Source organism: Symphalangus syndactylus, chromosome 7 (genome assembly GCF_028878055.3).
Source record: "Symphalangus syndactylus isolate Jambi chromosome 7, NHGRI_mSymSyn1-v2.1_pri, whole genome shotgun sequence".
Taxonomy (NCBI): domain Eukaryota; kingdom Metazoa; phylum Chordata; class Mammalia; order Primates; family Hylobatidae; genus Symphalangus; species Symphalangus syndactylus.
In genome coordinates, this window is record NC_072429.2 from 107,249,898 (window position 1) to 107,264,348 (window position 14,451).

At 36.8% G+C, this 14,451-nt stretch overlaps 1 protein-coding gene across 5 annotated transcripts in view; it reads left to right on the top strand.

The window, feature by feature from the left end:
* Positions 1 to 14,451, top strand: part of EMC2 (ER membrane protein complex subunit 2) — a 48,536-nt gene that overhangs the window by 12,435 nt on the left and 21,650 nt on the right. For all 5 annotated transcript variants that reach the window (XM_063642926.1, XM_055287062.2, XM_055287065.2 and 2 more), the window contains exon 5: positions 2,660 to 2,717. In XM_063642926.1, the coding sequence (XP_063498996.1) occupies positions 2,660 to 2,717 (58 nt within the window). The remainder of the gene's footprint in view (positions 1 to 2,659; positions 2,718 to 14,451) is intronic.

Consider the following 14,451-nt stretch of genomic DNA (forward strand, 5'->3'; position numbering starts at 1 on the left):
AGAGTGTGTGAAATACTGTCTCATTATGGCTTTAATTTACATTTTTTGATGACTAATGAGGTTGAAAACCTTGTCATGCCTGCTTAGATATTCAAATAACTTCTTTTTGAAGTATCTTCTTTAGTCTTTACCCATTTAAAAAAATTGGGTTATTTCACCTTTTTTACTGCTGATTTGTAGGAGGTCTTTATATATTCTGGATAAAAACTTTGTCAGATATATGTGCTGTGAATATTTCTCCCTATTCTCTTGCTTGAATATTTTATTTTCTAAATGGTGCCTTGTGAAGTAGAGAAGTTTTTAGTTCCGATGAAGTTCAGTTTATCATCTTTTTTAATGCTTAGTCATTCTTTTGTCCTGTCCAATAATTCTTTTCTAATGTCTCAACAATATTCAGTAGTGTTTTCTAGACAATAGGAACATTTAAATTATGATTATTTTTAGTTTGTAAGAGTGCTGTCAGACTATTTTTCTTTATGCCGTCTTTTAAAATTTTATTTTCAGTACTTCTAGATAATTCATTGTGCTGTACAGTTTTAACTGTGTCCTTATATTCTGCCTATTATGTCTATTAATTACTAACAAAGGAGTATGGGGTCTCCAACTTTAATAGTGGATTCATCTATTTCTCCTTGCAGTTCTATTAGTTTTTGCCTCACGTATTTTGATGTTCTGTTGTTAGTCACATAGTATTAAGGATTGTTGTGTTTTTCTTGAGAATGAGCCCTTTATATTAAGTAATGCCCGTCTTTATCGCTACTAATTTTTCTTGCTCTGAGGTCTGCTTTGTCTGAAACTAATGTAGCTCCTGAGCTTTCTTTTGATTAGTGTTACAGCATATCTTTCTCCTTCCCTTTGTTTTTATTCTGTTGTATCTTTGTATTTAGAGGGTTTTGTGTAGACAGCATTTAGTTGGGTCATGTTTTTAAATCCACTTTGATAATCTCTGTCTTTTCATTGGTATACTTAGAGCATTTACATTTAAAGTGATTATTAATAAAGTTGTTTCATTATCTGCCATATTCATAACTATTTTCTATTGATTGTTCTTGTTATTTTTTCTTTTGTCATTTGTTTTGTGCCTTCTTTGATTTAATTGAGCATTTATAGAATTTCATATTTTCTCTCTCTCAGTATATTAGTTATACTTCTTTTTAAATTTTTTAAATAGCTGTCTGAGAGTTTGCAATATATATTTAGAACTGTCCAAATCCACTTTCAGGTAACAATATACTGATTCACAGTTAGGGCAAATACCTTACAACAGAGTATTTTTAATTCTTCTCTTTTGTCATTTGTAACACTGCTTTCATTCATTTTACTTATTCATAAATCATAATCACCAAATATATTGTTGCTGTTACTACTTTGAGCAAACTGTTATCTGATCAATTAAGAATAAGTAAAATTTTATTTTACCTGTATTTTACCTTTATTTGTTCATTTTCTAATGCTCTTTCTTTCTTTATATATTAGAACCTTCCAAAAGTTCTAACCAATATTATTTTCCTTTTTTCTGAAGAGCAGCTTTTAACATTTCTTGAAAGGCAGATCTGCTGACAACAAATTGCTTTAATTTTTTTTGTCTGGAGTATATTTCTGTCACATTTAAGGGACAGTATCTCAGGATACAGAATTCTAAGTTGATTTTCTCTCAGAACACTTTAAATATTTCCCTCCACTCTTTTCTTGTTTGCATGGTTTCTGAAGAGAAGTCTGATATAATTCGTATCCTTGTACCTGTATAAGTAATGTGTTTTTTTCTTCTGGCATCTTTTAAGATTTTCTCTTTGTTTTTGATTTTCTGTAATTTGAATTTTATGTGCGTAGGTGTAGATTTTTTGCTATTTATTCTGCTTGATGTTCTTAGAGCTTACTGCATCTGTAGTTTTGTGTCTATCATAAGTTTAGGAAAATTTTCAACCATTAAACATTTTCTATGTTTCTTTTTTCCTTCTAGTATTCCATTACATATATATTACATCTTTTGTAATCATACACACTTCTTGGATATTGTGTTTTATTATTTTTCTCTTTTTATTTCAGTTTTGAAAGTTTGTATGGATAATTCTTCAACCTCCTGACTCTTTTGGGTTATAGGTTATGCCCCATCTACTGATAAGCCCAAGCCCATCAAAGGCATTCATCATTTCTTTTGCATTGTTTTTGATTTCTAGTATTTTCTTTTGATTCTTTTTTAGAGTTTCCATCTCTGTTTACATTACCCATCTGTTTTTGCATCTTGTTTACTTTTTCCATTAGAGTCGTGAAAATACATATCATTGTTTAAATTCCTAGTCTGTTTATGCCAATACTTCTACCATATCTACATCTGGTCCTGATGCTTGTTCTGTCTTCAACTTGTGTGGCTACTTTTTACTTTTGTACTTTGGACAAATTGAATTAGTATTTTTTTAAGGGAAATTTTCTGTAAGTACTGTATACATGATTTGCTTTACTTAACAAAATAAGACTGTGGTAAACATTTACTGTTATATGAAGATGGAAGACTTTGGTAACGATTATAAATGCATTTAAAGCAATTATAAATGCATTTAAATTAAAATATTAAAGCCAGTTTAATTTTTTTCTGTATTTACTATTTATCACCATATTTTTAAGGTAATAATTGTAGATGTTTCTTTTTCTTTTTAAATAGATATGATGATGCTATACAGCTATATGATAGGATTTTACAAGAAGATCCAACTAACACTGTAAGTTGGCAGATTGTCTTGAAAGAAATCTAAAGTTTAATTTAAAAGATAAAATTAATTCATTGAGGAAATAATGGAAAGATACATAAGGAACTAGGTCTTATATTTTTAATTTTTAATTGAAAAATATTTTTATTTTTAATTTTAAATAGTTCATGATGGGCCACATTTTATTTTAAATAGATTTAAGACTCTCCAATAAAATTTGACTTCTCAGCCTCACCAACATGGTGAAACCCCATCTCTACTAAAAATACAAAAATTAGCTGGGCGTGGTGGCAGTGCCTGTAATCCCACCTACTCAGGAGGCTGAGGCAGGAGAATCCCTTGAACCTGGGAGGCGGAGGTTGCAGTGAGCTGAGATTATGCCACTACACTCCAGCCTGGGCAACAGAGCAAGATCTCATCTCAAAAAAAAAAAAAAAAAAAAAAGACTTCTAGAAGATACCGTATGAGAGAAGGGGCTAGTTGAGATTTGGAAAGAGTACACTATATGTTTGCATAAAATATTTTGAAGTTTATGAATACTAAATTGTTTAATTTGTGCAGTTACTTTTTAGTTGTCTTAATGAAAAAAAGGCATTTCAATAATTAGTATATGGAATTAATGAAGGCATTTTATTTTGTTTTTGCTTTTTTCTGCCTTATACATGAATAAGAAGAAACATACCCCTTTAATTTAGTGTAATTTTGAACAAGTATATTAGTTTATTGGTTAGAATATTTGTTCTAAAAATACCTATATAGTAGTATTTGTTTGAAAAATACCCTGTTGAATTCTGTTTTTAATGTTGAGAACATTATAGTTTATTGCCATAATAGCTTCCCTCAGACTTAACCTTTTAACTAAAAAGTTACAGAGAGACTTTAGATAATACATCAGTCATTTTAATGTTTTATGTCATTATTTCCACACACACATATATGCCTGCTAAAAGAAAATAAGTATTTTTAAAAATTTTAAACAAAAACCAGGTTGAGTTTTTTTTCTTTTATAGAAGGAGAAATTGTTGTATTAACACAATAAAGATACATGAAGTTTCTCTCTTATTTGGCAAGTATTTCTTTAAAAATAGACATTAAAAAATCTTATATAATGTCTGACTGTAGATTTTAAGATGTAAATGGTTAATTATTTAACAACGGTAACTTGATGTCTGTAGTTTCTAGAGCACATTTATCTCAGGCATTGATCATAAATCCCTTATCTCTGCTTATTTCCTTTGATATTCTGTAATAATACTTATGTATTATAGTAGTTGGTATGTTTCTTAAATGATAGTTGCTTACTTTTAGTCTTTTCCCACCCTAGGGAGATTTTCTGTGGAAATTCCCTAGGGTTTTTGTTTTTCTTTTTGAGTGGGTGTGTGGGGGTTTGTGTAGGGATGTGTGCGCGCGCGCGTGTGTGTGTGTGTGTTTGTGTGTATTAGTCCATTTTCGTGCTGCTGATAAAAGACAACCTGAGACTGGGCAATTTATAAAAGAAAAAGGTTTGTTGGACTTACAGTTTCTCATGGCTGGGGAGGGCTCACAATCATAACAAAAGGCAAGGAGGAACAAGTTACATCTACTGTAGATGCCAGCAGGCAAAGAGCTTGTGTAGGGAAGCTCCCATTTTTAAAACCATCAGCTCTCGCTATCAGAGACTCATTCACTATCACAAGAACAGTGCAGGAAATACCCGCCCCCATAATTTGGTCACCTCCCACTGGGTTCCTCCCATGGCTTATGCGAATTGTGGAAGTTACAATTCAAGATGAGATTTGGGTGAGGACACAGTCAAACCATATCATTCTGCCCCGGCCCCTCCCAAATCTCATATACTTACATTTCAAAACCAATCATGCCTTCCCAACAGTCCCTGAAAGTCTTAACTCATTTCAGCATTAATTCAGAAGTCCACAGTCCAACATCTCATCTGAGATAAGGCAAGTCCCTTCCACCTATGATCCTGTAAAATAAAGGCAAGTTAGTTACTTCCTAGATACAATGGGGGTACAGACATTGGATAAATACAGCCATTCCAAATGGGGGGAATTGGCCAAAACAAAGGGGCTATAGGCCCCATGCAAGTCTGAAATCCAGTGGGGCAGTGGAATCTTAAAGCTCCAGAATGATCTCCTTTGACTCCATGTCTCGCGTTCAGGTAATGCTGATGCAAGAGGTGGGTTCTTGTGGTCTTGGGCAGCTCCGCCCCGTGGCTTTGCAGGGTACATCCTCTGGCTGCTTTCACGGGCTGATGTTGAGTGTCTTTAGATTTTCCAGGTGCACGGTGCAAGCTGTCAGTGGTTCTACCATTCTGGGGTCTGGAGGACAGTGGCCTTTTTCTCACAGCTCCATTAGGCAGTGCCCCAGTAGGGACTCTGTGTGGGGGCTCCGGCCCCACATTTCACTTCCACACTACCCTAGCAGAGGTTCTCCATGGTAGCCCCGCCCCTGCAACAAACTTCTGTCTGGACATCCAGGCATTTCCATACACCCTCTGAAATCTAGACAGGGGTTCCTAAACATCAATTCTTGACTTCTTTGCACTCACAGGCTCAACACCAGGTGGAAGCTGCCAAGACCTGAGGCTTGCACCCTCTGAAGCCACTGCTTGAGCTGTATGTTGGCCCCTTTCGGCCACAGCTGGAGTAGCTGGGATGCAAGGCACCAAGTCTCTAGGTTGCACTCAGCACGGGACCTTGGGCCTGGCTCATGAAACTACCTTTTCCTCCTAGGACTCTAGGCCTGTGATGGGAGGGGCTGTCATGAAGACCTCTGACATGCCCTGGAGACATTTTCCCTATTGTCTGTGGAATTAACATTCAGCTCCTTGTTACTTATGCACATTTCTGCAGCTGGCTTGAATTTTTCTCAGCAAATGGGATTTGCTTTTCTATTGCATTGTCAGGCTGCAAATTTTCTGAACTTGCCCTGTTTCCCTTGTAAAACTGAAAGCCTTTAACAGCACCCAAGCCACCTCTTGAATGCTTTGCTGCTTAGAAATTTCTTCCACCAGATACCCTAAATCATCTCTCTCAAGTTCAGAGTTCCACACATCTCTGGGGCAGGGGCAAAATGCCACCAGTCTGTTTGCTAAAACATAACAAGAGTCACTTTTGCTCCAGTTTCCAACAAGTTCCTCATCTCCATCTGAGACCACCTCAGCCTGAATTTCATTGTCTGTGTCATTAGCATTTTGGGCAAAACCATTCAACAAGTCTCTAGGGAGTTACAAACTTTCCAACATTTTCCCATCTTCTTCTGAGCCCTCCAAACTGTTTCAGTCTCTGCCAGTACTCAGTTCCAAAGTTGCTTCCACATTTTCAGGTATCTTCAGCAAAACCCCACTCTACTGGTACCAATTTACTGTGTTAGTCTGTTTTCATGCTACTGATAAAACCATACCCGAGAAGACTGGGCAATTTACAAAAGAATAAGGTGTATTGGACTTACAGTTCCACATGGCTGGAGAGGCCTCACAGTCATGGTGGAAGGCAAGGAGGAGCAAGTCATGTCTTACATGGATGACAGCATGCAAAGAGAGCTTGTGCAGGGAAACTCCCATTTTAAAACTATCAGATCTTGTGAGACTCGTTCCCTATCATGAGAACAGTGCAGGAAAGACACACCCCATAATTCAATCATCTCTCACTGGGTTCTTCCCATGATGCAAGGAAATTGTGGGATTTCCAATTCAAGATGAGATTTGGGTGGGGACACGGCCAAGCCATGTGAGTGTGTGTGTTTGTGTGTGTGATGTGTTTGTTTTGTTCTAGATAGCTGAGAACTTTCATTGTTTTGTGAAGATTCTCAGAATATAGAAAGTTCAAGGAAAAGTTTTGACAGCTGCAAACCTATCTGTAATAAAAAATAAAAATAAGAAATAACTTCTATAAGCTTATGTAGATACTGAGAATAAAAAGTTAAAATTGTAAAGTTTTTGAATGATTTCCTAATCTAACAATTCTAATAGCTTACTATCTGTCTTAGTTCAACAATTTCTTAGAAAAAGCACCCATTTTTTTCTGAAGATTTTCTCATGTACTTATTTCTTATTCTTAATTTATAAGACTTCACTGTGGTTTCAGAGATAACTCATTTTTCTTGTAGCCATAGATTGAAAAAACTGAAATTAAGTTTCTGAAAACAGCTTCTGAATTTTATATTTTGCATCCCAGGTTAAAAATCAGTGTAATTTAAGTCAATTTTGGAATTAGGAGTACAATATTTTAATTCTGTCTCAGTTTACATTGGGAATTTTTAGTAAGTTATTTCACTTCTTCAGAATATAAGATAATATGTAATCAATTATTGCTCTGTCTTTGTAGTATCTTTCATATTTTATGGCTTTTTGTGACTTTTAAAACTGGCTAAAAGAGAAATCCAAATGGCTCCCCTCATAGAATATGTGTGAAGTGGTACAGATTGAACATCCTTAACCTGAAAATTTGTAATACAAAATGCTTCAAAATTCAACACTTTTTGAAGAATGAAATAATGTCACAGGTGGAAAAATTTCACCCCGATCACGTGATGAGTCACAGTCAAAACACAATGAAAACTTTGTTTTCTGCACAAAATTACTTAAAATACTGTATAAAATTGTTACCTTCAGGATATGTGTGTAAGGTGTATAGGAAATGTAAACCAATTTTGTGTTTAGAGTTGGATCCTTATTGCTGTGATATCTCAGGTATACAGAAATATTCCAAAATTTGAAAATATCTGAGATGTGAAGCACTTCTAGTTTCAAGCGTTTTGTATAAGGGATACTCCCTGTAGTAACTAAATCCCTTAGTGGTTAGGGAAACATTTGAGAGCAAGGCGACTTAATTCAGCTTTGCTAAATGTATTATTGTTTTATCAAACATGATCTGATCTTTTTTCAGTCCCTTCTTTCCTTCTGTAAACATGTATTGAATACCTCTCATGAACCATCAGAGTTGCTCTTAGTAAGAGTAGAGATACTGTTTCTGTTCCTATATCCTTAGGAAGCACTGTGCTAGACATTGAAGGAGAAAACATAGCCATAAAAGACCTAGAACTAATAAAGTCTATAAGTAGACTTCACTAATATGCAACAGTTAAAGTTACTCCGTAGAAGACATCACCATCTCTTTTTCCAAAGCAACTTAGTATCTCAGAGGTGGGAAAGTCCAGTTTTATTCTCATTTACTGTTGCTCCCTGCATTGTTGAAAAGTGATCACGTGACCTTTTATTTGTCTTATGCCTCTGTGTTTCTGGATATCCAGTATAGAAATGAAGTTGTTCATTGAAGCTTTAAGCAGCTGTACTTCCTATTCACATGCATTCATTATTCTTTCAGAGAACATTTGTTATGCTTGCAGTGTGCATGGTGGTGAGAAAAAACACAAGGATGAATTAGCCTTTTCTGTGCTTCTAGTGAGGTAGCATGATGTGGTGAACATCCTGTAGACTTTGAAACTGATTTATTAAATTCTCTTTCTTTGATGACTTGCTGCATGAGTTTTGAGTCTGGAAGGCCTTAAAGGATGAATGTGACTTAAATGATACAAAGACATTGTATCCCAAGTGAATGCATGAATAAGCCTTTATTAAAGTACAAGCATTATTAAAGTACAAGGCCTGCTTAGGAAAGAAAGAATAAGGTAATTAGAATGGAAGTTTCAAAATTTTTTATTTGAAAGAATGGTGGAATGGCATACCTTCTTCCCATCTTTTTTAAAGTTCTAAAATGCTCTATTGAGAAAGTCATACACATGTTAAAAATTGTGGACAATATAAAATGATATGGTAAAAAAAAATTAGTCTGTTCCTCTAACCCTGAGCTCAGGTCCTCCTTCTGTTAGGGAAGCCCTTTTTTTTTTTTTTTTTTTTTTTTTTTTTTTTTTTTTTTTTTTTTTTTTTTTTGAGATGGAGTCTTGCTCTGTCGCCAGGCTGTGGCTCACTGCAACCTCCGCCTCCCGGGTTCAAGTGATTCTCCTGCCCCAGCCTCCTGAGTAGCTGGGACTACAGGCACGTGCCACCATGCCCAGCTAATTTTTGTATTTTTAGTAGAGATGGGGTTTCACCATGTTGGCCAGGATGGTCTTGATCTCTTGACCTTGTGATCTGCCTGCCTCAGCCTCCTAAAGTGCTGGGATTACAGGCATGAGCCACCGCGCCCAGCCGGGCAAGCACTGTTAATGATTTTTCTATGTGATCTTTCAGAGATATTTGTTCATGCACAAATAGGCGTGTGTGCACATGCGTGCATGTGTGTGTGTATTCCTCTGACAGGGAGAATGGTTAGAAATGCAAATGTGGTATACTCTATGTAACGATATAGTTTAAAGACCATGCCATGTCATCACATCGTTTACATTATCCTGTTGAGTAGGATTGCATTGCATGGATATATAGTCCCTTGTCTTGATGAAAAAGTTTAAGTCCCCTTGGTGAACCCTTAGGATGATTCTGATATTTCCTCTCAGAAACAGTTTTTCAGTGGATGTCATTGGTGGGATGAATCTTTAGAGGTGAAATGTCTGGGTCAGGAGGTCCATGGATTTTAAATTTTGATTGATGTTACAAGTTTCCTTCTGAAAAGGCTTTTTATTCATCCGTACCCACTTTCTGTGGCATATGCGAGTGCCACTTTCCCCATATCCTGCCACGTGGTATATTATCAGCTTTTTTCTTTTAATAGTTGCCAGTCTAATTGGTTAAAAATGTTATTTTGTTATAATTTGCATTATGACTACTGCTGAACATCTTTTAATATTCTTTTTTTTTTTTTTTTTTTTTTTTGAGAGTCTCGCTCTGTCTCCCAGGCTGGAGTGCAGTGGCATGATCTTGGCTCACTGCAAGCTCCACCTCCCGGGTTCACGCCATTCTCCTGCCTCAGCCTCCCGAGTAGCTGGGACTACAGGCGCCCGCCACCACGCCCGGCTAATTTTTTAGTATTTATTTTAGTAGAGATGGGGTTTCACTGTGTTAGCCAGGATGGTCTCGATCTCCTGACTGCGTGATCCACCTGCCTCGGCCTCCCAAAGTGCTGGGATTATAGGAGTGAGAACATCTTTTAATATTCTTAAACAGCTATGGGATTACAGGAGTGAGAACATCTTTTAATATTCTTAAACAGCCATTTGTATTTTTCTTTCTGAGCTGTCTCCTTTTACGCTTTTTTCAAATTTCATTTCTCTTCTGATAAAGAGAGGGCAAGGTTCTGGTGCTCTGCCTAGTTAACCTTCTCCTCCACTGATGTACTTCTGAGGAAGACAGTATTTTATACCTCTGAGTTGATTCTTTGTACAGAGTAGCTAGAAGTACAAAAAGAAGGTCTACATTTGTGAACAGCTTGGTAATTTTTAATTTTTATTCTTAGAGAATGGAGTATGAAGTCAAATTTTGATTAGGTAAATATCAGTTAGTTTTAGAGATAATGTGTCATCGAAATAGGATATATTTTGAAGGAGATGAGAAGAGATAAGTAATTTGGAGGCTGTTCTTAGGCTAGAGATTATGGGAATCTAAAACTAAGACAGATGGAATTGGAGGGGACTGGGCTACTGTCAGCTTTTATTTTTTGTATTACTCCAGTACCAGTTTTGGCACTTTTTTTTTGGCTTGCGTTTTGAAAATGATTGACTTTTCATACTTTGAATCTTCCTTATGGGGAAAAAATTATATCCGTTGAGTAGGAGAGTGCCCAGCATTTGGTAGGCTTCCGGTGAATACTTGTTGAAGGAATGCCTTTCAGAAAGCAGAGTAATTACTGTCTTTTAGTTGATTTCATACTTCAGAAGATCAGATTTTATCCTGAATTGTGAACTCTGCCTATTGTGATATATCAAATATTTGAAGTTTTATTTATGAATTAGATGTAATTTCCTCTGTGCCAAGGGTAAAGATGTTTTTTTTCGGTGAGGAGAGGGCAGGGGTCGATTTTTATTCAGGCTTCTCACAGTGGTTAGAGTCACTCTATCTTCAGAACAGTCACAACACAGGAAATACACCACTGAGACTGCCTAGAAAAGTCTGACCAGTTAAATCTTATTGCTTAAAATACACGTATTCACAAAAACTGATAAATGCCTCACACAGGAATGTGTTTGCAAATGTGTTCACATTTGCAAATATCCTGACTGGCTATAGCACCAAACCCTCCACTAACCCCTCATTCACCTGGAACACCAGTGTCACTCACATCTCCCTGGCCCCCTAACTATTCCTTCAATTCCCTATTAAATCTCTCTCTGAGAAGGGTAGCCTCCTGTAGCAGGGGCCAGACTGTGATGTGGGAATTAAGCCCAGCTCTGCAGGTTGCATTTTCATCTTTTTCGTCTTCTCATGCCTTGAGGGTAAGATGCTGCAGTGAATCCCACAGTTAACACTCAGCCCGTTCCCCACTGTAACTGGGGAAAGAAACTTGAGAGGGTCAGAATACATCCATTTGATTAGTAGTTAACTGAAAAAGGGTTCCTTTTGGTAAAACTTTTTCACCTTTGAGTCATTTCAATGAGTTATTTGATATGCTTTAAAAAAGGTAAAGGAAAGGCATCGGAGGGCTTTGACACACTCTGGCCAACTCTGGCCATATGCCAGCCTGCTTGTGCCCATTGGACTCAGTGGAGGGAGGTAGGCCCTGAGCTACCTGCAGTGCCAGCAAAGCCTCCTCCTGACAATTCTGGGCGGGGCCGACATCTGGGCCACAGCTAGTCCAAGTCTGTCATTGGAGATCCATTCAAGCTCCTGTCTGAAATTCCACCTTCTTCTGTCCCAAGTGGTTGTGGACACCCCCAGGGGTTGGTACGGAGAACCAGGTGCAGCCACGGGAGGCAGATAGGCTCATAACATGTTTCCATTTACCGGGAACAGAACACAGGCCTCTGTGTGACTGTGGAGCAATGTGCAGATTGCAGTGATGAGTAGAGTAAAACCTCCACTTTGAGCTCAGCATCTCTGGTGAACACAGGGAACTGCAGGCAACAATGCTGCTGAATACACCCGAGTGCACAGTCAGACGTGTTCCATAAACAGTAAATGTGTAAGACCAATTATCTTGAGAGTGTATCTTGCTCCAGAAGATGCTTTTAAAATGCTGCATTTTCCAGGCTTCTAGGTATAAACCTTGGAGGCAGGGAACCTGGATTCTGCTTTTCTTTTGCTAGTCAACTGTCCAGTTCCTTCTGAGTCCCTGAGTCTGGAGTGAGGCAGGGGGGAGGTTCTAGATTGTATTTTGCTGGTAGGCCTTAATCCTTTAATCCTATTCTAGGTAGTATCTCTTCCCCAGGTAGCCTATTTAAAATAAAAAAATGTTGTGTGTCTTTCAGAAAAAATTGCTAGCTAGCCCTATTCTGTGTAATATTATAGAAGGCTTGTAGCCAGTTGGATGAAGATTTATTCATGGTCTTTAAAAGTTTGAAACAAATTATATAGGTTTCCATTTATTGTTTGGCACTAGTGTATATATATCTTTAGTTGGAAAAATCTTACAGGAGCATGACTCTTCCAATTCTAGACTTAATTCAGGGTCTAGCTGTCCTGTAGCCACCTTCCCTTTGATTGTTTTAGTAAACATCACAATAACCTTTATGCTCATTCCAAAGTTTAAACAATACTGTACTTTTTAGTTGTTCCTTCTCAATTTTATTTATATTATATTTAACACATATTTCACTTAAAAGAATGTGAATTCTCTGAAGCCAGGGATTGAACCTTATGTATTCAATGCCCTTTGAAGAAAATAGAATAGGATCTATGTTGTTGGCCAGTTGATTCACTTTTGAATAATGGAGTAAATTGTTTGTGGTTCATGGTATTCTTTTAGTAGCGTGTTTTTCACTATCATACATGGGTTCTTCAGAACTATTGTTGCATTTCTTAATGCCTTCAGATTGTTTATTCAGAACATCGATTAGGGCCGCAAATTATTTGAATTGATACTGGCTAAAAATCTTCTAAACTTTGTGAGGTCAAAAAAATGTAATTATTAGCATTTATTAAGGGATGATATAATTTGTTTAGTGAGCTCTGATTTTGTTAATTTTTAAAAAACATTTAAGTAGAGCATGTTCAGTTAAAAGAACAACTTACATGGTCATCCAGATTTCTACTTTACAACTGAGAAAAAGCTGCAGCTTTCTACAGAGCAGAGTATAAATATGAGGAAAATGGTGAAAGGGAGTGATAGAATTGAAGAAAATGATGATACTGTGATAATGAAGAAAGGTAATGTTTATCAAATATTTACTATGGGCCATCACTGAGCTAAACACTTTACATATATTATCTCATTAATTGTCATCATAATCCTTTCAGATATTGTCTTTATTCTATAGGCATACAAGATCATAGAGAAGTTAAGTGACTTGCCCAAAATCGTACAGTTAGTAAGAAATTCTGGATAGGTACTTTGATTTCAGAAATTAAGGCTCTTTATCATGAGGAAAGAAGCAATGGTAATAAATGGGATTGAGAGTAAGTAGTTAATACGCATGACAACCAGCTGTTACCCCTACAGAAATTTTATTATTTAAATTTAGTCATTTAACAAGACTACTTGCCACTATTGAAGAGTATGTGAAGACTAATAACTTGTTTTTGTTTTTAAAAATCTAAGGATAATTTTTATTTTATAGAATATTATGCTAAGGAAGCTATGATAGAATTTTTTTTTTTTTTTGAGACAGGATCTCGCTCTATTGCCCAGGCTGGATTGCAGTGAGGCGATTATAGCTCACTGTAACCTCTGACTCCCGGGCTCAAGCAATCTCCCACCTCAGCTTCCTGATTAGCTAGTACTACAGGCGTGTACCACCACACCCAAGTAATCTTTTAAAATTTTTCGTAGAGACAACATTTTGCTGTGTTGTCCAGGTTGTTCTGAAACTCCTGGGTTCAGATGATCCTCCCACCTTGGCCTTCCAAAGTATTGGGATTACAGGCATGAACCACTGTCCCTGGCCAAAATTGGTCTTTTTTTTACAAGCCTTTTTTGTGTGCTCTAAATGAGACCCAAAAGCCACAAGAAGCCTTGTTGAGCCTCATTCTGGTTGCTTGATAATCATTCAAAACCTAGGGCTTTGTGTGGCTTTTGGGAGATAAGCTGCTTGACTCTTTATTCACAGTTAGACATTATATGAATAAAGAGTTGGACAGCTGAGTAGTAAGTGTCCAGAGAGCAAGAGACTATGGCAAAAAAAAGACATGAACAGATTCAGGAGTCCCAGGATTTGCAGTGTAAGTCTGGGCTTTGGTTTTTATTTACATAAAATGAAGAGATGTAATTATCACTGCCTGCTCCTCAGTTCTTTCCAATTGTAAAATTTGTGATGTATTCATTTATTCTGCAGATAGCTACCGATCTGCAGTAGATACTTCCTTCAGTGTCCAGTACTGTTTGGTATGAATGCGCAGAAACTTAAGATGTGCGTTTCTATTTTTGTCTTAGTTTTTGAACCAGTGTTTTTGTTATTATAATTGGTTATTTTATGTATGATGCCTTGTATATTGTTTGTTTAAAATTTTAGATATGCTTTGAATTATGTGGCAAAACTTTAAGACTGTAAATGGCTTTTTTTTTTTTTGAAACCGAGTCTCGTTCTGTTGCCCAGGCTGGAGTGCAGTGGCGCAGTCTCAGCTCACTGCGACTTCCACCTCCCGGGTTCAGGTGATTCTCCTGCCTCAGCCTCCCAAGTAGCTGGGATTACAGGTGCACACCACCACACTTAGCTAATTTTTTTGTTTGATTTGTGGCATTTGTATGCAATATTTTCTTTT